This window comes from Lissotriton helveticus, chromosome 1_1 (genome assembly GCF_964261635.1).
Source record: "Lissotriton helveticus chromosome 1_1, aLisHel1.1, whole genome shotgun sequence".
Classification (NCBI taxonomy): Eukaryota; Metazoa; Chordata; class Amphibia; order Caudata; family Salamandridae; genus Lissotriton; species Lissotriton helveticus.
In genome coordinates this window covers 808,651,204-808,673,229 of record NC_136057.1, presented here as the reverse complement: position 1 = coordinate 808,673,229, position 22,026 = coordinate 808,651,204, and the positions used below count along the sequence as shown (strand labels likewise).

The 22,026-nt window shown below is 47.2% G+C and overlaps 1 protein-coding gene across 2 annotated transcripts in view; it reads right to left on the bottom strand.

Annotated features, from left to right (window-relative positions):
• DOCK4 (dedicator of cytokinesis 4) overlaps positions 1–22,026 on the bottom strand; it is a 1,604,094-nt gene that overhangs the window by 109,011 nt on the left and 1,473,057 nt on the right. For both annotated transcript variants that reach the window (XM_078674485.1, XM_078674490.1), the window contains 3 exons: positions 6,836–6,955; positions 6,414–6,532; positions 6,108–6,228 (listed from right to left, as the gene is read on the bottom strand). In XM_078674485.1, coding sequence (XP_078530611.1) covers positions 6,108–6,228; positions 6,414–6,532; positions 6,836–6,955 — 360 coding nt within the window. The remainder of the gene's footprint in view (positions 1–6,107; positions 6,229–6,413; positions 6,533–6,835; positions 6,956–22,026) is intronic.

The window sequence follows — 22,026 nt, the reverse complement described above, 5'->3', positions numbered from 1 at the left end:
TAACCCCCCATAAGTTTCAAACCAGAGGATCCATGTAATGCCCCTCACCCGGGGCAGTGGTCGAGACCGTGGAAGCAGAAGTTCCTACAGAGGAGCAAACAACGCCCCTGGAGGCCCCAACAGTAAACGATACCTCTTTTCCCCTACCAGTGGTGGGCAGCAAGTTACGATGGTTCCGCTCGAAGTGGGCTTTGCTCACAGGAGATGCATGGGTACTATAGACAGTGGAGAGCTTCCACAATGAGTTATTTGGCACCCTCCAGAAGGGACAGGACCCTGGACTCTGGTCTTCTCACAGGAGAGCATGGAGGTAGATGACCGGGAGGTTCAAGATTTGTTACACAAAGGAGCGATCGGAATCATAACCCTTCATCCCAGGCACATTCACAGCAATATATTCCTAGTGCAAAAGAAAGACAAGGATTTAAGACCAGTTATCAATCTGTGAAAACTCAACAGGTGGGCAGTACACCACCACTTCAAAATGGAGGGGCTCCACCTCATACAGATGTTCTCCTCCCAAAATGACTGGCCCATCAGATTAGATCCAAAGGATGCGTACCTCACCATCCTCATTTTACCTCCACATCAACGATTCATACAATTCATGGGGTGGGAAAAGGTCTTCGAGTTCACGTGTCTCTGTTTCGGTCTCTCCTCGGCACCAAGGGGCTCCACCACGGTGTTACGCCCAGCCATAACATGGCTTTGTGCGAGAGGAGTCAGGCTCATCGTCTATTTGGACGACATCTTAATCAAGCACCAAAATTGACAAAAATTAGAAACACAGTTCCAACTGACGAGATCTCTGTTACCGAACCTAGGGTTCATCATCAATTGTCAGAAGTGAGAATTTACTCCTACACAAACATTGGTATTTCTGGATCTCAAGATAGACATGGTGGCTCAGTTTCTCAGACTACCCTACATGAAGATCACTCTCATCCGTAGAAAACTGTGCAGAATGTTAGAGAAGGAATGCATTTCTCTTTGACATCTGGCCGGGCTTGTCAGACTTCTCTCGACCTCTATACAGGCACTTTTTCCGGGGTCGCTACACCACAGGGCATTCCAGCGCCTCAAAGCCTAACATCTCAGGAGGGGCTTGTCTTATGCCCAGGAGGTCAATCTTTGACAGAAGCGCGGATGGAGATCTACTGGTGGCTCAACCACATGCAGGTCTGGAATGGCAGAGCCATTTTGGTTCAAACACAGACCGGATCATAGAATCCGATGTGAGCTGGCACGGATGGGATGCATGGTGCAGAGAGGTTAGCACCAGGGAACCGTGGTCAAACAACGAAAGGGCTCTACACATCAACTGATTAGAAGTACTGGCAGGGTCCTTTGCGATTCGGAGCCTGGAGGCCAACAGGGTCTCTTGTTCCCTCCTCTTGAAGATGGACAATGTATCGGCAGTTCAGTACATAAATCGCCTGGGGGGCACCCACACCAAGGCACTAGCGGACCTGGCCAGGGATTTTTCGAACCACTGTCTGGCAAACAAGATCGCTGTTACGGCAGAGTATCTTCTGGGTCGCCTGAATCAGATGGCATATTAGAATTCTCGTCATCTAAGAGATTCCAGTGCTTGGAAGTTGGATCCAGTTCTTTTCCAGGCGATTATGCTCAAATGGGGTCCATGTCAAGGAGACCTCTTTGCCTCCTGACTCAATTGTCAACTGCCTCGGTTCTTCACCTGGCGTCGAAATCCGTTAGCGGAAGTGGCAGACGCCTTCCTCCAGGACTGGAAACACTTTTGGGGGTATGCGCTCCCACCATTCTCAATGATTGACAGACTCATGGCTTTGGTGAGGTGGCAAGTGGTGGAGGTGATTGTGGTGACACAACTGTAGAAATCTCAAGTCTGGTATCCAGTTCTTATGGAACTTTCTATGGCTTTTCCAATCCCACTTCCCCAGACTCCTCATCTTCGGAAGGACTATCGTGGCAACTTGCACCAGTTGGTCCAGAGCGGCAATCTCCATCTGATGGTGTGGAGGTTTCAGAGTACACTGGGATGTCCCAGGCCTTTCTTCACAAGCAAGACTACTCATCAAAAGAGCTTCTGCAGACTCTACGATCAAGAGATATACTTCAGGTTGGTGAAAATGGTCACGCTGGTGTCTGCAACGGGATCTCAATCCTATGGGGGCAGATGTAATACAGTGTGAATTTCTTGTTGAAATTGTCAGGCGATGGACTAGCATTTCGCACAATTAATGCCTGTAGATCTGCCATATCAGCAGGTCACTACCGTTCCACGAAGTACCAGCTGGGAAACATCCCCTGGTATGTAGGTTACTGACAGGCATTTGGTTCTCTACTCCCCCAGAACCACGCTATTCTTTGTTACGGTAAACACACATTACAACGCATTTTTTACAACGCACTACCATTACAACGGGACTTTTACAACGCAAATACTATTACAACGCATGTATTTACAACGCAGTTTTTTACAACGCAGGTACTTTTACAACGCATACCATTACAACGTAAGTATAAGTAAGTATATAATTATATTTAAAATGTTATATGTTAGTTTTTTTTTAAAGGGGTATTTTTAGGGTTCAGGGTCAGTTTTGGGTTTTTGGGTAAAGGGGTATTTTTAGGGTTCATGGTCAGTTTTCAGTTTTTGGGTAAAGGGGTATTTTTAGGGTTCAGGGTCAGTTTTCAGTTTTTGGGTAAAGGGGTATTTTTAGGGTTCAGGGTCAGTTTTCAGTTTTTGGGTAAAGGGGTATTTTTAGGGTTTAGGGTCAGTTTTCAGTTTTTGGGTAAAGGGGTATTTTTAGGGTTCAGGGTCAGTTTTCAGTTTTTGGGTAAAGGGGTATTTTTAGGGTATAGGGTCAGTTTTCAGTTTTTGGGTAAAGGGGTATTTTTAGGGTTCAGGGTCAGTTTTCAGTTTTTGGGTAAAGGGGTATTTTTAGGGTTTAGGGTCAGTTTTCAGTTTTTGGGTAAAGGGGTATTTTTAGGGTTCAGGGTCAGTTTTCAGTTTTTGGGTAAAGGGGTATTTTTAGGGTATAGGGTCAGTTTTCAGTTTTTGGGTAAAGGGGTATTTTTAGGGTTCAGGGTCAGTTTTCAGTTTTTGGGTAAAGGGGTATTTTTTGGGTTTAGGGTCAGTTTTCAGTTTTTGGGTAAAGGGGTATTTTTAGGGTTCAGGGTCAGTTTTCAGTTTTTGGGTAAAGGGGTATTTTTAGGGTTTAGGGTCAGTTTTGGGAATTTTAGATAAAGGGGTACAAGAAAAAATAAAATAAAATTAAATATAAATTAAATTAATAAAATTAAATTAATTTAAATTAAATTAAATTAAATACAATTACATTAAATAAAAATAAATTTAAAAAATATACAATTAAAATAATTATATATACTTACCAATACTTACGTTGTAATGGTATGCGTTGTAAAGGTACCTGCGTTGTAAAAAACTGCGTTGTAAATACATGCGTTGTAATAGTATTTGCGTTGTAAAAGTCCCGTTGTAATGGTAGGCGTTGTAAAAGTATGCGTTTTAACATCATATATCCTTTTGTTACTGGATGTTAACGTGGTGCTAAATTTGCTATTATCGTGGCAAGGTAATGAATATCTATCTCGCAGAGACCTATCTAGTAAATTGGCAATCCTTTTGTGTCTGATCTCCTGCAAACCGGTGTCAGATGTATGTGCACTAGATATCTCGGCACACATTTTCAAGCCAGAGGGAGTTTTGTTTGCTGTATCTAGGAGAACCAAAACAAACTCTAGAGTGGTGCATTATATGGCCCTTCCTTCTCACCCCAAGTTGTGTGTGGTCAGATGTCTTCGACCCTATGATGCTATGACTGAAGCAAACTGTCCTCCGGGGATGACCAATTACTCATAGCCCTGAAGAAACCGTTGAAGACGGTTATATCGACTACTATCACCAGATGGGTGAAGTGGGTGTTACAGGAAGCTGGCACTGATACCTCCTCTTTTAGAGTATGGCTATGGCCTCGAAAGCTTTTCCTCTAGGCAGACCGTTGGAAGATATCTTGAGGGCAGCAGATTGGTCTTTAGATTCCACATTTAAGACCTTCTAATTAAAGTCGATCCCTGGAATGGCCTCACTGGTGATCAACCAGCTTTAAACTTACATAATCTGAAGCATGAACATAGAATATACAATTTCCTAGCTATCATGAAGGAAAGTTGCAATTCCACTAAGGACTGGAAGGCGAGGATTATCCCTCCCAGGTATTCATTTGCACTCAATGACCCTCCCTTACATTTACAGATTGACGAAAGTGAGGATGAGTAGCTTTTCTTGATGTCAAATGTATCGTGCTGCCATACTGCAATACTGTTGAGGGTAATGTGTGAAAGCTTTTCTACTGAAGAATGTTTGGATTCTAGTTTTAGTCCTTGATGTTGATATATTCCGTTTTCTATGATAGGAATGGATCAGAAGCAAGATGCCCGTATGTAAAAGTTAGAAGATCTCTATTGCACGAAGTAAGAGGAAGTGCTTTTCCTTGATGGATGTTCTAAAGGTGCACTACGCAGTAGTGTAACAGTAAAGAGCTAGTAAAACTAGAGGCCACAGGGCGGCAAAGTGTGCTTCAGGACTGATGTTAATGTTCTCCACAAGGAAGGTGGAGGTGTCCTAGCTTACATCATACTGACATACAGAATTAAGGTAGAGGGAAACCTTAATGGGAGCTAGTTTTTTTTAATTCAGCACTCGGGATGTTTACTATAAAATCCTCTTTGCAATTAATGTTATGCTTTTTTTGCCTAGCATGACTTGGGCCTACCCTTAGAATATCCTGCACTATGTGCCATGTCCAGTGTTACCCTCTGTGCACCCGTTTCCTCTTTGTAAATGTGTACTGTGTGGCAGCTTCCCACAGCTGTTGCCTTCTCGCTGCAGCATGTTCAGCATGCCTCTTCCTGCATAGTGTTAGTCTCCTGGTTTACCAAGCGGGTCACAGCTTGCCCTCTCCCTGCAGCACAGCAGGTGTTAAGTACCTTGTCCCACCCCCTTTGTTCCCTTTCCAACTGCCTGGCTGTTGACCCAAAGTGGTGCTGATGGTTTTAAACTCGGCTTTGTTTAGTGTCCTCCTACTGAGCATGGATGCATTCTCTGTGTCTCTTTGAGGACTTGTGACCCCTCCCTCTTCTCTAGTTTGGACTCTTTCTGGTCTCCTTTTCTGCAGGATTTTAGGAAAACCGCTAGATTACGATGATAGTCACAGCGAATGCTCCACAGTGAACCGCAACAAACACTTGGAGACAAATCCTGTTTCGCTACAGACAGCATATCTTAACGAGAACGGATCAGAGTAGTCTACGGGCCGAGACTCATACTAAGAGATGGCTTTCAACTCATTTGAACAGGAAGACCTAGTCCTGGTTTTCTTTATCCTGAGATCGAAATATAGAAAATGCTCACAAATAGCTGTGTCTAACTTTTGCATTTCAAGAATAAAAACAATAAAACTCATTGTCTTAATTAAGGAAAGAAAAAAAGAGTTAAAATAAGAAACGTTAAAATAAAGAATGCAGTTACACTGAATGAATCCAATTGAAAACAAACGGCAACAGACAGAACGTGTACAGTTTTAACAGATGGTCTGTTTTATAGCCAATTGGATCATTCTTTTTTTATGACTTAGCACAGTAGTCCAACTTGGTTTGAGTGAAAGTAGTTATTTTATTTTCATTCACCGCTTCATACATCCATTTCACGCATTTTTTGCTACTTTAGTGGAAAGTTTGTTAAGAACAGATGCTTACACCCTTACCCCTACTAGTTAATTTGAGGCTGGAAAGGTCCAGATCCTCGAGCAAAGTTCCTCCAACATTGCTAGGAATTCATATCCAGAACCAAGATCTCTGGACCTTTCGTTTTCCTTTAAATCACAGTTTTAACAGATATCTGTATATATTTTGCACATGAAATAAAAAATATTTACACACTAGGGCACCAGGGTCTATTCAAAAGTCTGGGCAAAAAAATCAGTAGGAAATAGTTGCTGTTCAGCAATCTGTACACACATTACAACTCGCAAAACATTTTAGAGGGAAGAAGGAAAAGAAAGCTGACCTATTTTTGACACACACACCACACGGTTGTGTACCTGCATGTTGAACACTTCATCAGAGCTTTCAGACTGGCCGGTGAGATTGCTGACTTCCGCAGAAGCTTGAGATGACAGGGACGAGGAGGAATATCTGTTCACAGCGGGATAGCTCAAAGGACTGTCAATAAACAACAGAAACGTTAGTCGCGGATACAGACACTCTTACTTTTAATGTATTACTACAAAGTCATGTGTTATCTGCCTTGAGCTTTCGGGTCAGTGATTGTGTATTATGCGGCATGCTTAAAGCATGCATTATGAATTTTACAGTAGAGCGTAGATGAACCCCAAGTTTTCTCTTACCTGCGCCTCGGTACAACTCGTGGATCTTGACTCATTGGACAAGGTACTGAATTTCTACATCCTCGCGGGCTTCCATTGGTGAAATTGACAGGACTCGCAGGCACACAGGAGGAATAATCCTGCACATTGGACACAAAAATACCGTATATAATATGACCACCTGAACAACAAATGTATTCACAAAGGTTTAATAACAACAAATCAAAAATTGGGAGCATGCTAGTCAATACAGATAAATAAAAACTTCAATGCAGCCTTCCTTGGATGAAAAGCTCGACGCGAGAAACGTTAATAGTTGAAATGTAATACAGAAAGTCTACCAGCAGATGGCAGTGTTTGTTAAGAATTCACGTGCTACTGAAGTGCATGAAGATGTTTCACAAATCTTAGCTTTTTAGCTCATCATTGAGCCGTTCACGCACCTGTATTCCCAAACTAGATTTCATCTCAAAGAACTGATCCACCAGCTTCTTATGCAGCGGGCGCATGTCCTGGGGCACAAACTTCTCGTGCACAGCGAGGCCAAACTCCAAGATCTGAGCCTTGTGGTAAAAAACAAGAATAGGGAGTTTCAGCTGAGAAATTCAATTCGCAGATTTGTGCTTAAATCAGTTTATAGCTGACCAATATTTAATGAACTCAGGAAAAAAAAATATTTCGAAAGCAAAGTGTTTCAAACAAAAATAGTTTTGGAAGGTTTGCACCATTAATCACGCTTCACTGGCGTCAATCTATGCTAAAGCAGAGAGCCAGGCGAGATAGACTTATTTATGATGCTTTATGAACTTTTTAAACATTATTTTTAGCAGCCTAATCCGAAACATTTGACTGTTTACTTTTTGGAATAGTTACCGGACACATTCACTTCAAAAACAATGAAAACAAGCATTTACAATGCAATAGGTTTCGCAGCATTAAAGTTTGAGTTATTGGCATTGTGTATGACAATGCGTTGCATAAATTTTTTAGCAAACTTTGAATTGGTGAGCAGTGAGAGTGTGTGCAAGAGTATGCTGTTGCTTACAGCTGTTATTATTCACACTATTTAAAACAAGGGGTGGTGATGGACAGAGTCTCTGAATTAAGCAGAGTACTCTCACCCAGTCAAGAGATCAGGGCTAGATCCAACACCGTTTTTTAGCTCATTGCACCATCCCAGTTTCAGAACCTGGCTGTATGCAAATTAGTCTGTCCCTGGCCCAGTGCATCATGGGAACAGGGCAGACCAGACTACAAAAGCCAATTCTTACACTGGGAAGGAAACAAGCTTCCGGGGACCGGTTTCTGGCATTTCAGCCGTCTTCGGCCCGGCTTGCTTGAATCCTGATGGTGCAATGAGCAAGGGACTCACATCTGAGTATACCCTTCCACGCTTAGGGTGGACAAAATTATTTAAAACAAGGGGTGGTGATGGACAGAGTCTCTGAATTAAGCAGAGTACTCTCACCCAGTCAAGAGATCAGGGCTAGATCCAACACCGTTTTTTAGCTCATTGCACCATCCCAGTTTCAGAACCTGGCTGTATGCAAATTAGTCTGTCCCTGGCCCAGTGCATCATGGGAACAGGGCAGACCAGACTACAAAAGCCAATTCTTACACTGGGAAGGAAACAAGCTTCCGGGGACCGGTTTCTGGCATTTCAGCCGTCTTCGGCCCGGCTTGCTTGAATCCTGATGGTGCAATGAGCAAGGGACTCACATCTGAGTATACCCTTCCACGCTTAGGGTGGACAAAATTATTTAAAACAAGGGGTGGTGATGGACAGAGTCTCTGAATTAAGCAGAGTACTCTCACCCAGTCAAGAGATCAGGGCTAGATCCAACACCGTTTTTTAGCTCATTGCACCATCCCAGTTTCAGAACCTGGCTGTATGCAAATTAGTCTGTCCCTGGCCCAGTGCATCATGGGAACAGGGCAGACCAGACTACAAAAGCCAATTCTTACACTGGGAAGGAAACAAGCTTCCGGGGACCGGTTTCTGGCATTTCAGCCGTCTTCGGCCCGGCTTGCTTGAATCCTGATGGTGCAATGAGCAAGGGACTCACATCTGAGTATACCCTTCCACGCTTAGGGTGGACAAAATTATTTAAAACAAGGGGTGGTGATGGACAGAGTCTCTGAATTAAGCAGAGTACTCTCACCCAGTCAAGAGACCAGGGCTAGATCCAACACCGTTTTTTAGCTCATTGCACCATCCCAGTTTCAGAACCTGGCTGTATGCCAATTAGTCTGTCCCTGGCCCAGTGCATCATGGGAACAGGGCAGACCAGACTACAAAAGCCAATTCTTACACTGGGAAGGAAACAAGCTTCCGGGGACCGGTTTCTGGCATTTCAGCCGTCTTCGGCCCGGCTTGCTTGAATCCTGATGGTGCAATGAGCAAGGGACTCACATCTGAGTATACCCTTCCACGCTTAGGGTGGACAAAATTATTTAAAACAAGGGGTGGTGATGGACAGAGTCTCTGAATTAAGCAGAGTACTCTCACCCAGTCAAGAGATCAGGGCTAGATCCAACACCGTTTTTTAGCTCATTGCACCATCCCAGTTTCAGAACCTGGCTGTATGCAAATTAGTCTGTCCCTGGCCCAGTGCATCATGGGAACAGGGCAGACCAGACTACAAAAGCCAATTCTTACACTGGGAAGGAAACAAGCTTCCGGGTACCGGTTTCTGGCATTTCAGCCGTCTTCGGCCCGGCTTGCTTGAATCCTGATGGTGCAATGAGCAAGGGACTCACATCTGAGTATACCCTTCCACGCTTAGGGTGGACAAAATTATTTAAAACAAGGGGTGGTGATGGACAGAGTCTCTGAATTAAGCAGAGTACTCTCACCCAGTCAAGAGATCAGGGCTAGATCCAACACCGTTTTTTAGCTCATTGCACCATCCCAGTTTCAGAACCTGGCTGTATGCAAATTAGTCTGTCCCTGGCCCAGTGCATCATGGGAACAGGGCAGACCAGACTACAAAAGCCAATTCTTACACTGGGAAGGAAACAAGCTTCCGGGGACCGGTTTCTGGCATTTCAGCCGTATTCGGCCCGCCTTGCTTGAATCCTGATGGTGCAATGAGCAAGGGACTCACATCTGAGTATACCCTTCCACGCTTAGGGTGGACAAAATTATTTAAAACAAGGGGTGGTGATGGACAGAGTCTCTGAATTAAGCAGAGTACTCTCACCCAGTCAAGAGATCAGGGCTAGATCCAACACCGTTTTTTAGCTCATTGCACCATCCCAGTTTCAGAACCTGGCTGTATGCAAATTAGTCTGTCCCTGGCCCAGTGCATCATGGGAACAGGGCAGACCAGACTACAAAAGCCAATTCTTACACTGGGAAGGAAACAAGCTTCCGGGGACCGGTTTCTGGCATTTCAGCCGTCTTCGGCCCGGCTTGCTTGAATCCTGATGGTGCAATGAGCAAGGGACTCACATCTGAGTATACCCTTCCACGTTTAGGGTGGACAAAATTATTTAAAACAAGGGGTGGTGATGGACAGAGTCTCTGAATTAAGCAGAGTACTCTCACCCAGTCAAGAGATCAGGGCTAGATCCAACACTGTTTTTTAGCTCATTGCACCATCCCAGTTTCAGAACCTGGCTGTATGCAAATTAGTCTGTCCCTGGCCCAGTGCATCATGGGAACAGGGCAGACCAGACTACAAAAGCCAATTCTTACACTGGGAAGGAAACAAGCTTCCGGGGACCGGTTTCTGGCATTTCAGCCGTATTCGGCCCGGCTTGCTTGAATCCTGATGGTGCAATGAGCAAGGGACTCACATCTGAGTATACCCTTCCACGCTTAGGGTGGACAAAATTATTTAAAACAAGGGGTGGTGATGGACAGAGTCTCTGAATTAAGCAGAGTACTCTCACCCAGTCAAGAGATCAGGGCTAGATCCAACACCGTTTTTTAGCTCATTGCACCATCCCAGTTTCAGAACCTGGCTGTATGCAAATTAGTCTGTCCCTGGCCCAGTGCATCATGGGAACAGGGCAGACCAGACTACAAAAGCCAATTCTTACACTGGGAAGGAAACAAGCTTCCGGGGACCGGTTTCTGGCATTTCAGCCGTATTCGGCCCGCCTTGCTTGAATCCTGATGGTGCAATGAGCAAGGGACTCACATCTGAGTATACCCTTCCACGCTTAGGGTGGACAAAATTATTTAAAACAAGGGGTGGTGATGGACAGAGTCTCTGAATTAAGCAGAGTACTCTCACCCAGTCAAGAGATCAGGGCTAGATCCAACACCGTTTTTTAGCTCATTGCACCATCCCAGTTTCAGAACCTGGCTGTATGCAAATTAGTCTGTCCCTGGCCCAGTGCATCATGGGAACAGGGCAGACCAAACTACAAAAGCCAATTCTTACACTGGGAAGGAAACAAGCTTCCGGGGACCGGTTTCTGGCATTTCAGCCGTCTTCGGCCCGGCTTGCTTGAATCCTGATGGTGCAATGAGCAAGGGACTCACATCTGAGTATACCCTTCCACGCTTAGGGTGGACAAAATTATTTAAAACAAGGGGTGGTGATGGACAGAGTCTCTGAATTAAGCAGAGTACTCTCACCCAGTCAAGAGATCAGGGCTAGATCCAACACCGTTTTTTAGCTCATTGCACCATCCCAGTTTCAGAACCTGGCTGTATGCAAATTAGTCTGTCCCTGGCCCAGTGCATCATGGGAACAGGGCAGACCAGACTACAAAAGCCAATTCTTACACTGGGAAGGAAACAAGCTTCCGGGGACCGGTTTCTGGCATTTCAGCCGTATTCGGCCCGGCTTGCTTGAATCCTGATGGTGCAATGAGCAAGGGACTCACATCTGAGTATACCCTTCCACGCTTAGGGTGGACAAAATTATTTAAAACAAGGGGTGGTGATGGACATTATTCACACAGCTCTGATGATGCAACTCACGCACGGGGCTGACGCAGTTATTAGCCGGGTCTGGTGGCTCAGTGGACTAATGCGTCTACTGCAGGGGCCTGTGTTCGACCTCATGGTCACAGGTTCAAATCCCGGCGGGTCCACTCAGCCTTTCATCCCTCTGAGGTCGATAAAATGAGTACCATTGAGTTGGGTAACAACAAACATCTGTTATTCAGCGCCAAGATGCCCATGGTGGTGAACGTGCGCTTTACAAATACACATGTTATGTTATGTTATGTTATGTTATTATTCACACAGCTCTGATGATGCACCTTAGACACGGGCTCACAGCTGTTATTATTCACACAGCTCTGATGATGCACCTGAGCACGGGGCTGACGCAGTTATTATTCACTCACTCTGATGATGCACCTGAGCACGGGGCTGACGCAGTTATTATTCACACACTCTGATGATGCACCTCAGCACTGGGCTGACGCAGTTATAATTCACACTGCTCTGATGATGCACCTCAGGCACGGGATCACAGCTGTTAGGCCGACGAGTGAATGCGAGGTGGGCGAGTAGTACCGCGGGTCTCGCACTATAGGAGGCACGGTTAGAGGGTAAAGAGGCTGGAAAAGACAGTGGCGTGGAATGAAAGTGGGAGGGCTCGGTAGGTGCGAAGAGAGGCTGTGGCTTGAGGGAGATGCGTTGTTGAAGTATGCGCACTGTGCAAAAGGAGGCTGGCATAATGTGTGAGAGATGGGCTGTCAGTGCCAGTTATATTCGGGGGGTGGTGAATGGCTTGCGATGCATTTGCGGAGGGTGGACCTCGTAGTGTGGGTGGAATAGCAGAGGAGGCGGGCTATGCTGTGGCTTGGGGGAAGGCATTTTTAGGAATATGTGAAGTGCTGTGGTTAGAGGAGGGGCGGTTTGGTTTGTTGATCTGTGAGCGCTAAGGAGATGGGTGTCTGAGGTGAACAACGCAGATAGCTTGCAGCTTCCGTGTGAGAATGCCTGTCACACCATGGAAAGGGAGAGAGGGCGGGAAAAGACAAGGAGTGATGCAGTACTAGTAAGACGCCCCTAGAGGAGTCCTCTGGGAAGCCGTGAGAGTTTTGAGAAGGTAAACAGCCACTCCCGCGGGGGCGAGAGAGTTAGGATTGAGTCTGGGTCAGTTTTAGGGTGTCAGAAATAGATGGACAGGTCTGTCTACAGCCAAAGACAGGATGTTATCGGAAAGCGAGAGACGTGTAGCAGAACGGACTACGCCTGGACGGACAGAACCTCTTCTTTCATGACCCACTCACCGTTAGCCAATCCCTTCCTTCCTTCCGCGGCCTCTTCTTACTGCGCATGCGCACCAGTACGTCAAGCTACTTCCTGGTAGACGGAGACGCGCAGCGTGACGTTGCACGAATGGAGCTAGGCCGAGCTTATGTGACGGCTACCAGAGGCCGGAAGTCGTTGTGTTTTCGGCGGCGGTGGTGCGGAGCAGCAACAGAAGATGGCGGAGTATCTTGCATCCATCTTCGGTACCGAGAAGGACAAGTAAGAACCCCAGAAAGAATTACAGGCCTTTGTAGAGGATGTGAATATGGTACAGGTGGCTCCGGAGACCTTGGAGTGGCTAGGAGCTCACAGGACAGAAACGGGTATGCGTGTGTGTATGAGCGGCGGGGGTTCTCTATGTGTGTGTATGCGCGGCGGCGGGGGGGGGGGTCTGTGTGTGTGTGCGTGCATGCATGTGTTTCTGCTTCCAAGGAGCCATGGGAGACAGGAAGCGCGCGTGACCTGATCCGTTCACGTGCGCGTGCACATCACTTGTCTCCTGTCTCCCTTAACTCCTTGAAAGCAGAAACAATTGCAATAGGTTTCGCTGCGACGATCGCAAAGCGATCGGTTCGCAGGTGCGAAACCTAAAAAGTATATCAGTATTTAGAAAAGTTGGTATTTATCTCTGCGGTTGACTTAAAAAAAAAATACGACAGCCAAGCAGGCAAAAGCCTTTATCTGCCATCCGCGCATTTCTGTCCTTTGACTGGGTTGACTCAGGAGATCGAACAGCCGATGATTATGTAATTACTACCTGGTCCGCTGTCTCCAGAGACCTCCTCTCTCCGTCCTTGGCGGTTTGCTGGGCGCACACTGCCTGGGTCTGTTAGTATCAGAGACAGATTCGCTTCTCCTGGAGTCTCACTCAATGATGTCATCACCGGGGGCATGGGGAGTGGATGTTCCTTCATTTGGGATTCCCAGGCATTCTCCCTTGCCTTTGCTCCAACCCTTTGCGCTCTAGAATAAGGAAGATTCAGGTCAAGCTATAGGAAGCCACGTTATTGGCTCCAAGATGGCTTGTCCTGAACCCAGTGACGAATCCTTCATTATTCCTTCCAGTGTTAGCATCCCCCTCTGCTTTACTCCACTGTGAAAAATGGCCACCGGTCTTCACTCTGCAACACAGAAATCGAGCAGTTTGAGCCCCACGTGATGAAGTTCTAGCTGAAAGGAGAATCACATATTTGTTTTTGCTTTTATTTGAAAAACAAATATCGTGCCAGTGGCTAGGAGGACAAAGAGAACCAGCTGTTACACTTACAAATATTGAGTTTTTCATTTAGGAAAAACGTATGTTTGCGAACGAATACATAGACAGCAGTGATTTGTTCGCTGGCAGGTCGCTCCCCCGCGCTGCTGCATGGCTCTGCCTGCATTGTTTTTGTCTAATCTTGTATTTTTCCCCTGTGCCTAACTTGCTTTCTTGCCCAGACTTGTTTTTATTCCTCTGTGCCTGTACTTGTTTTCTTGCTCAGACTTGTTTTTATTCCTCTGTGCCTGTACTTGTTTTCTTGCCTAAACTTGTTTTTCTTTCCAGTGCTCAGTTCTCCCGCGGCCCCCACCCATTTTTCCTGCCGCTGCGTCCCTGCGGCCCGCCCCCCTGCAATCCCATTCGCCGCCCGCTCCCAGCTCCCAGCTGCTCCTTCCTCCCACATCCCCATATATGGAGGCGCGCCAAAGACAATCCCATCTACGCCAGGACCGCGCCCACGCCAGGACCCCACGAACGCCATGACGCACGACACCGCTACGATGCCAGAACCCTCCACGTACTCAACACCGGACGATCACACACCTGCTTCCTGGCTGCCCCGAAGCGCACCCACAGAGCTTTCACCTGCCGGGAAATGCAGCTTCACGAGCACCACCATGCTGCCGACCAGGAAAGAACCCAACCCCCTCAGATGCATCCTTATCAAAATACCGGCTCCGCCCGCAAACACGCCGTTGAACTCTGGGATCTACTCGACTCAACCTCCCCAGAAGTCGCCTTCCTGACGGAGTCCTGACTGAACCCCGCCTCGGCACCCGACATAGCCATAGCCGTCCCGGAATGCTACAAGATCACCCGCAGGGACCGCACCAACGGAGCAGGAGGAGAATCGCCATCGTCCACAGGAACACTCTCAGAGTCTCAACCAACACAGACTACACCCTAAGCACCGCCGAACACATGCACTTCCAGATCCACACCGACCCCAACACCACCCTCAGAGGAACCCTCATCTACAAACCCCCCCAGACCTCGACCACAGTTCAGTGAATCCATTGCCGACTTCGTCAGCACACACGCCCTCGCCTCCACGGACTACATCCTCATCGGGGACCTGAACTTCCACCTCGAGAACAACGACGACTCCACCACACTGATCGACAACCTAGCCAACCTTGGACTCAGACAACTCGTCACAAAACCCACCCACTCCGCTGGTCACACGCTTGACCCCATCTTCTCCGCAAGCCCCCACGTCTCCTTCAACCACACCACCGAACTCCACTGGACCGACCATCGCTGCATCCACTTCACCTTCAAGAAACCCACCACGCACCACCGCACCCAACAGATCCCTCGCTGCTGCTGGAGCAAAGTCACACCTGCCGACCCCACCGACCCCGACCCTGACACCGCCGCCCGCAACCTCAGACAGTGGATCAACGACTGCGCCAATACCCTCTCCCCGATCAAGAAACCCTCCAACAGTCACACCAACAAGAAAGCCAGCTGGTTCACTGAAGACCTCCGGTCCTCCAAGCAAACCTGCCGAAAGCTGGAGAAGATCTGGCTCCGTGAACCAACACTGGACAGCCACGCAGCTCACAAGAACGCCACCCGCAGACACCATCACCTCACCTTATCTGCCAAAAGGGCCTCCTTCAAAGACAGCCTAGACAACAACGTGCACAACAGCAAAGAGCTGTTCAACATCGTGAAGGAACTCTCCAACCCCAGCTCCAACACCAACGACGTCCCACCCTTGCAAGACCTGTGCGACTCACTGGCCACCTTCTTCCACCGCAAGATCGCAGACATCAACGAGAGCTTCAACGCCACGACCGCCCCGAGAACCACTGAGACCTCCGCCCCCACGACCACCATCCGCACCAACCGCCTGCTCTCCTGGACCAACATCAATGACGACGACACCATCAAGATCATGAACACCATCCACTCCGGATCTCCATAAAAACCATGCCCACACCACATCTTCAACAAAGCCAGCACAGCCATCGCACCGCATCTCCGGAAAGTCATCAACACCTCCTTCGAGACAGCAACCTTACCGGAGAGCTGGAAGCACGCCGGGATCAACGCCTTTCTCAAAAAACCCAAGGTGGACCCCAAGGACCTCAAGAACTTCCGGCCCATCTCTCTGCTCCCATTCCCGGAAAAGGTAATCGAGAAGACCGTCAACGAACAACTGACCCGCTACCTCGAGGAGAACAACATCCTGGACCCTTCCCAGTCCGGGTTCCGCAGTAACCACAGCACCGAGACTGCCTTCATCGCCGCCACTGATGACATCACGTCCCTGCCGAGACTGCCTTCATCGCCGCCACTGATGACATCAAGTCCCTGCTGGACAACGGAGAAACGGTGGCCCTCTTCCCCCTGGACCTGTCAGCCGCCTTCGACACGGTCTGCCACCACACACTACGAACACGCCTCCACAACGCCGGGATCCAAGAGAAGGCCCTGGACTGGATCACCTCCTTCCTTTCCGGCAGAACACAGAGCGTCTGCCTTCCCCCTTCTGCTCCAAAGCCACCGAGATCATCTGCGGCGTACCCCAGGGCTCATCCCTCAGCCCAACTCTGTTTAACATCTACATGGCACCGCTCACCCACGTCGCCCGTCGGCACCACCTCAATATCATCTCCTACGAAGGCCGTCGCTGAATGGATGAGAAACAGCCGACTGAAGCTGAACTCGGACAAGATGGAGGTCCTCATCCTCGGATCCACCCCTTCGGCCTGGGACGACTCCTGGTGGCCAACCGCACTGGGAACCGCCCCAACGCCCACCGACCACGCACGCAACCTAGGGGCCATCCTCGACTCCACCCTCTCCTTGACTAAACAGGTCAATGCTGTCTCCTCCTCCTGCTTCAACACCCTCCTCACGCTCCGCAGGATCTACAAGTGGATCCCCACTGAAACGAGAAGAACGGTCACCCAGACCCTCGTCAGCAGCAGGTTGGACTACGGAAACGCCCTCTACGCAGGAGCCTCGGGCAAACTCCTGAGACGGCTCCAACGCATCCAGAACGCCTCTGCACGCCTGATCCTCAACATCCCTCGCCGCAGCCACATCACACCCCACCTGAGAGACCTGCACTGGCTCCCGGTCAACAAGAGGATAACCTTCAAGCTCCTCACCCACGCACACAAGGCACTCCACACTCCACAACACCGGAACAACGTACCTCAACAGATGACTCAGCTTCTACACCCCCACTCGCCAGCTCCGCTCTGCCGACCTCGTCCTCGCCACAGACCCGCTTTCGAGAGCGACCGCCGGCAGCAGATTGTTCTCCCACCTCGCCGCCAAGACCTGGAACACCCTCCCCATCCACCTACGGCAGACCCGAGACCTTCTGACCTTCAGAAAACTCAAGACTTGGTTTTTCGAGCAGTAGCAGCATTCCCCACCCCAGCGCCTTGAGACCCTCACTGGTGAGTAGTGCGCTTTACAAATTATATGATTGATTGATATGATTGTAGGTAGGCACGGTCATGTACCATTAGCAAGAGAAAACAGGAAGTTCAGCCAGAAGAAGAGAACAAATCAAAGTACTAAAACACATGGCTTGGATCAGATCACATTGTCTGACTAAACAAGCTGGGGTTGCTGGCACCACCTTTTCAATAGGGCATATCATACACTCATATTCCACACAGAAATACCAACATTTGTAAAGTGCACATATACCTCCGGAGAGGTGTACCAGCGCTGGGGGCCATCGGGAAGATTAAACGAGCTATTGACCAGAGTCACATAGTGTTGGGCTAACCTCTTGCCAGCGCTGGGGATCAAACCAAGAACCCCGTGGTCCAGAGTCAGGCACCCTGGCCACTGCACCACACCTCTTCCACAGAGGCCGGTTATTCCCTCTATACAAGGCGAACTTTTCAGCTGGGGCTTACACACACATCACGAAAACCGTGCATGTGGCTACTGGAAAGCCTGCATCTCCTTTCTGCCTGCCTGCTCCATCTCATGATTACCTGACAAGTCAAGTTTCTCTCTTGGACAGCCCTAGGTACTTTGCACACTGGTCTCAAGTAAATGGCATCGAGGACTGCATGCAGGTACTATGAGCTGACTGGGGGCTGTTGCATTTCTTCACAGAAGGGGACACTGCTAGAAAAGTACCACAGGGCGCTCCCCCTTCCTTCCAGGGGCAGCTGACACAGGCCAGGGCAATGTAGAGAAAGCCCACTATTCACTACTGCTCCCTTAGAACTAGCAGAGGTTGTCCTCTGTGAACAGTGCACTTCTACAGAGACCCAATGGATACAGCTGCAACAGGGGGAGTTTTGGAGGAAGCTTATACCTTAAGTACTAGAATCACCCGCCCTGGTAGAGCAGTGATAAAGTAACTATAATACCTACAGGGAGAGCTGGTTCGACCACGCATGTGCACCCTTGCCTTCTGTCTATCCATAGTTAAAGCACCGATTGGCAGGCTGGCTCTTCCTCACTTTCACAGGAAGGAGTCCAGAGTCATTCCCTTGGCGGAGGACAAAAGCTTTTCAGGGTAGGTGTCTCTTTTTTTCAATCTGTAGAGGTGTTTTCAAAATCTTTATTCTAGGGTCTTTTCTAGAAACCATTCTATATCACACTTCCAAAGGGTCTGCTTAGCAGGACCATTATTTCGCTTGCAAGGGTGTTCAACTGAGTATGTTGCAGAAGACTTTTGAGCAATGACTAGAGTTGGTTCTGTAACATTCAGTCCTCTTTAGTCCAACTTTCCAGTAAGCTTGACTTAATCTGATAGTTTCCTCGATAGGTTATTGTAAGCCCAACCTATTACCAATGGTGTACGTGGATAAAAGGTGACAGGATGGATGGAGAAGTGAGGAATGGATAACCATATGTGTGCCAAGACAACCATGTGTGTCCCAAAATCCACTTGTTCTTGATTGGCGTCTCGAGCTCCCTCGGCCTCGCAGAGATCCCCACAATAAACACCAATCTGTGATGCCAGGGATTCAGCTACCTTAACAGTGTTTCTGCTCAGCCCGGGGGCCTATCTTTGATCTCTTCAAGTAACATGATCAGAATGTGCCACTAAAGTCCATCTCTGCTGCAGGCTTCATACACATTGTTCATTAGTAACAGTAAGACCACCATGAATGAAGGAAATGGAATATTGCAGACGTTGGGAGAACATATTTATTATTTAGAAGTGAGCAGTTCAGACATTTGGGCAGATATCCATATTGATTAGGCCCAGAGCTCTCACTGAACAGATGGAAAAGAGACAGTGTCACATCTAAGATTGCACTGTTTGATCAAATCATTACATCTCTTAACATTGTTACCTGGATACTAAAGGATTTTAAAGCATACATGGTCGGTTGATTCTCTTCCACTTAATAACGTTTCAGCAGAAGTCCCGTTTTTAGACATGGGCCTTATGATATTCGATCACCATCTTCGAGTCTTCAAGTGTAGAAGTGAACTTGTGGGCTTACTGCTTTTGTGCAACTGTTACTATGCTGTGCTGTGCTTCCATGTCTCCTCTTCTAGTCTGGTCCTACGTTCTGAAGATTCACCCTGGAACTAGTCTGAGGGTGAATGCCTCTCTTGGAAGAGGGCTTGCTCTTCAGGGCTCTCTTTTGCTCAAGTTTCGTGTGTCTTCTCCCAGGATAAGGTGGTTTGAAAAACTGTAGCATTTAGAGTATTTCCTAGCTCAAATGGAGGACAACACCTTGGACCTGTTGGGGCTAGTGCATGAGGTGCAGGGGTATTGTGGTATCAGAGACACATTCAGTCCCAATTATAACTGTTATAGCTGTTGTTATGGCCCAATCAAGATTCGGATGGGTCCATTTCCCTAGCCTGCCTTAGGGAACATGGCACCTGCTACGCTACTGAGGGGTAAAGAACTTGTATTTTTTTTTTAAGGTCGCAGCCCATTATAAGAAGCTTTGTTTTGGGAGTAACAGGGTCATGGGTGCCCTGGAAGAATTTGAAAAGGTAACTAAAAGTAGGTCGTATGAATTGTGTCCAATACCAAATTATATTGCTAGTTCTCCTAAATGTAAGAGCTACGAGTACTCATAGCATTAAGAGGAGAGACTGCACCTTAAAACTGGTTCCAGAGCATGCCAGGACCATATTTTCTAGGAGATATCACTATAAAATTTGCGTCCTGCAGTTTCAAAACAAATGTTAGGTTAAAAATCCTTCCGGGGACCCTTTACAATGGTGAGATATTTTCCAACTTTTCTAGGTACACAATGCTACTTCAGATGCCCTAGGTACTTAAAAATATTTGAAAGACATGCAAAGTCCACACTAAGAAACATAGGAATAGAAATAATGGCAGATCCATTTGTATCTTGGGAACTTGGGTCTTTAGAAGATCAATACTCAACTACGAATAGCGATCTGTCCAGATTCAAGTATTACCAGATGGTGCAATGGCTAAAGGACAACATTGAGGACACTTATTTCCCCCTCACAAACTAGAGCTTGAACTCAACATAAGGTCAAAGATGGGTTCCCAAGACAAGCTCCTCAAAGGCAGTTTACAGATGCTGTAAAGGAACTTATGCAAGAATCTGTAGTCAAAATACACTACTTATTTACAATTTGCAGGATAAACTTGAATCTGCAAAAACTGATAAAGCTTCACCCGTCATCCATTGCCAAGTACTGAGTCAGCCCATGTACATCTTTTTTCTCTATGTCCAAGTCTGAAACCTTTCTGGGAAGCTCTGAGTAGTGCAAATCAGGGGATTCCGAGTAGAAAAAAAACGCAGGTTGGTCAGTTGTTTTAATATTTTGACTGTTATGGGAGGAGATTGATTAGTCAAAAAAAAAAAAAAAGATTAACAATTTTATCTAATGAGATGAAGGGGATTGGTCTGTAAGTAATGGACGAGAATCAATCTCCACCCTTGCAGTCATTGGCGCATGCAGTCTATAACGTGAATCTGATAGACAGAAAGACAGCATTAAGCAATATGAACAAGTCAGGGCTGGTGTTTGTGACATGACATAAAAACAAACTCTTAGGATAATTCATGCGATTGTGAGCCAAATGTGCACTATTCATGCCTGTCTGGGCTCAGGTGCTTCCTCTGTTCATCTTAAGCCAGGCGGTGATTTTAAGAAAGACAGTGCTTTTGGCAAAACTCTGTCCTCAACGAATTCGAGGACAAAATAAAATATAAAAAATATATATAGGGCAGTCAAGATAGGTGTATGTAACATCTCATCCAGCGTGGCGTAACAAGATCAGCTTAGACTAGGGTTAGACATTAATTGCTACAGGTGAGCAGACATTCATTGGGAGGTCTTCTTCAAGGAAGGTCAAAGGGCATGAGATGTCACTTCCGCTACCCCAGGCATTTTGGTGAATTGATGTTCCTGAGTAGAATTCTTGTTACGCCTTTCTAAATACGTTGGGTATGGAAATAATTCATCTTTACCAAATGTAACCCACCTGTCGCAGTGATTAACCCCTTTTTCTAATGGAACAAAGAGCTCTGAAGTCTGAAGTGGTCGCAAGCAACTGTGTTGGATGCAGGACGAAACAGACTAATTCAGGACGCCTGCGCCTGCCCACTGCAGTATCAGTTAAATTACTAAAGCACAAGTGTTTCAAAGTGCACTCCGCCATTCCCTTCATTGAGCAATGTCCACGAAATGCGAATTATACAAACGGACGAACAAAAAATGAAATGGACACACCACGATACATTGTATGACAGATCAATGGAAAACAGAAAATACGTGCCCACAAAATAAAGACATTGAATCAAAAATCTCAAGAAAGTAGCACAAAAAACTTCACAGCGTACAGCCGACCTTAGGAGACATGGATGCACTAGGCATAAATCTGCCTAGCGACTATTTAAAACAAATTTTTTTTACATTTTATAAAGCGCCTGGTTACACTGAGGTCAGTATGTCCCCGCGCTGTGGCGTAGTTAGCAGCAATTGAGCGGGCAAGTATTCAGTCCTCAGATGCGAAACCTCCTCATTCTCTAGTCAGAGGGAAGAGGTAGGTTTTCAGTTGTTTCCGGAATATGCGTTCCGAGGTCTCTGATCGCATTTCGGGTGGGAGTCTGTTCCAGTGTTGAGCAGCCTGAACTCGTAAGGAGTGTCCACCCATCCTAGCTCTTTTAAACCTAGGGACCTTAGTCAGCCCTGTCCCGGAAGATCTC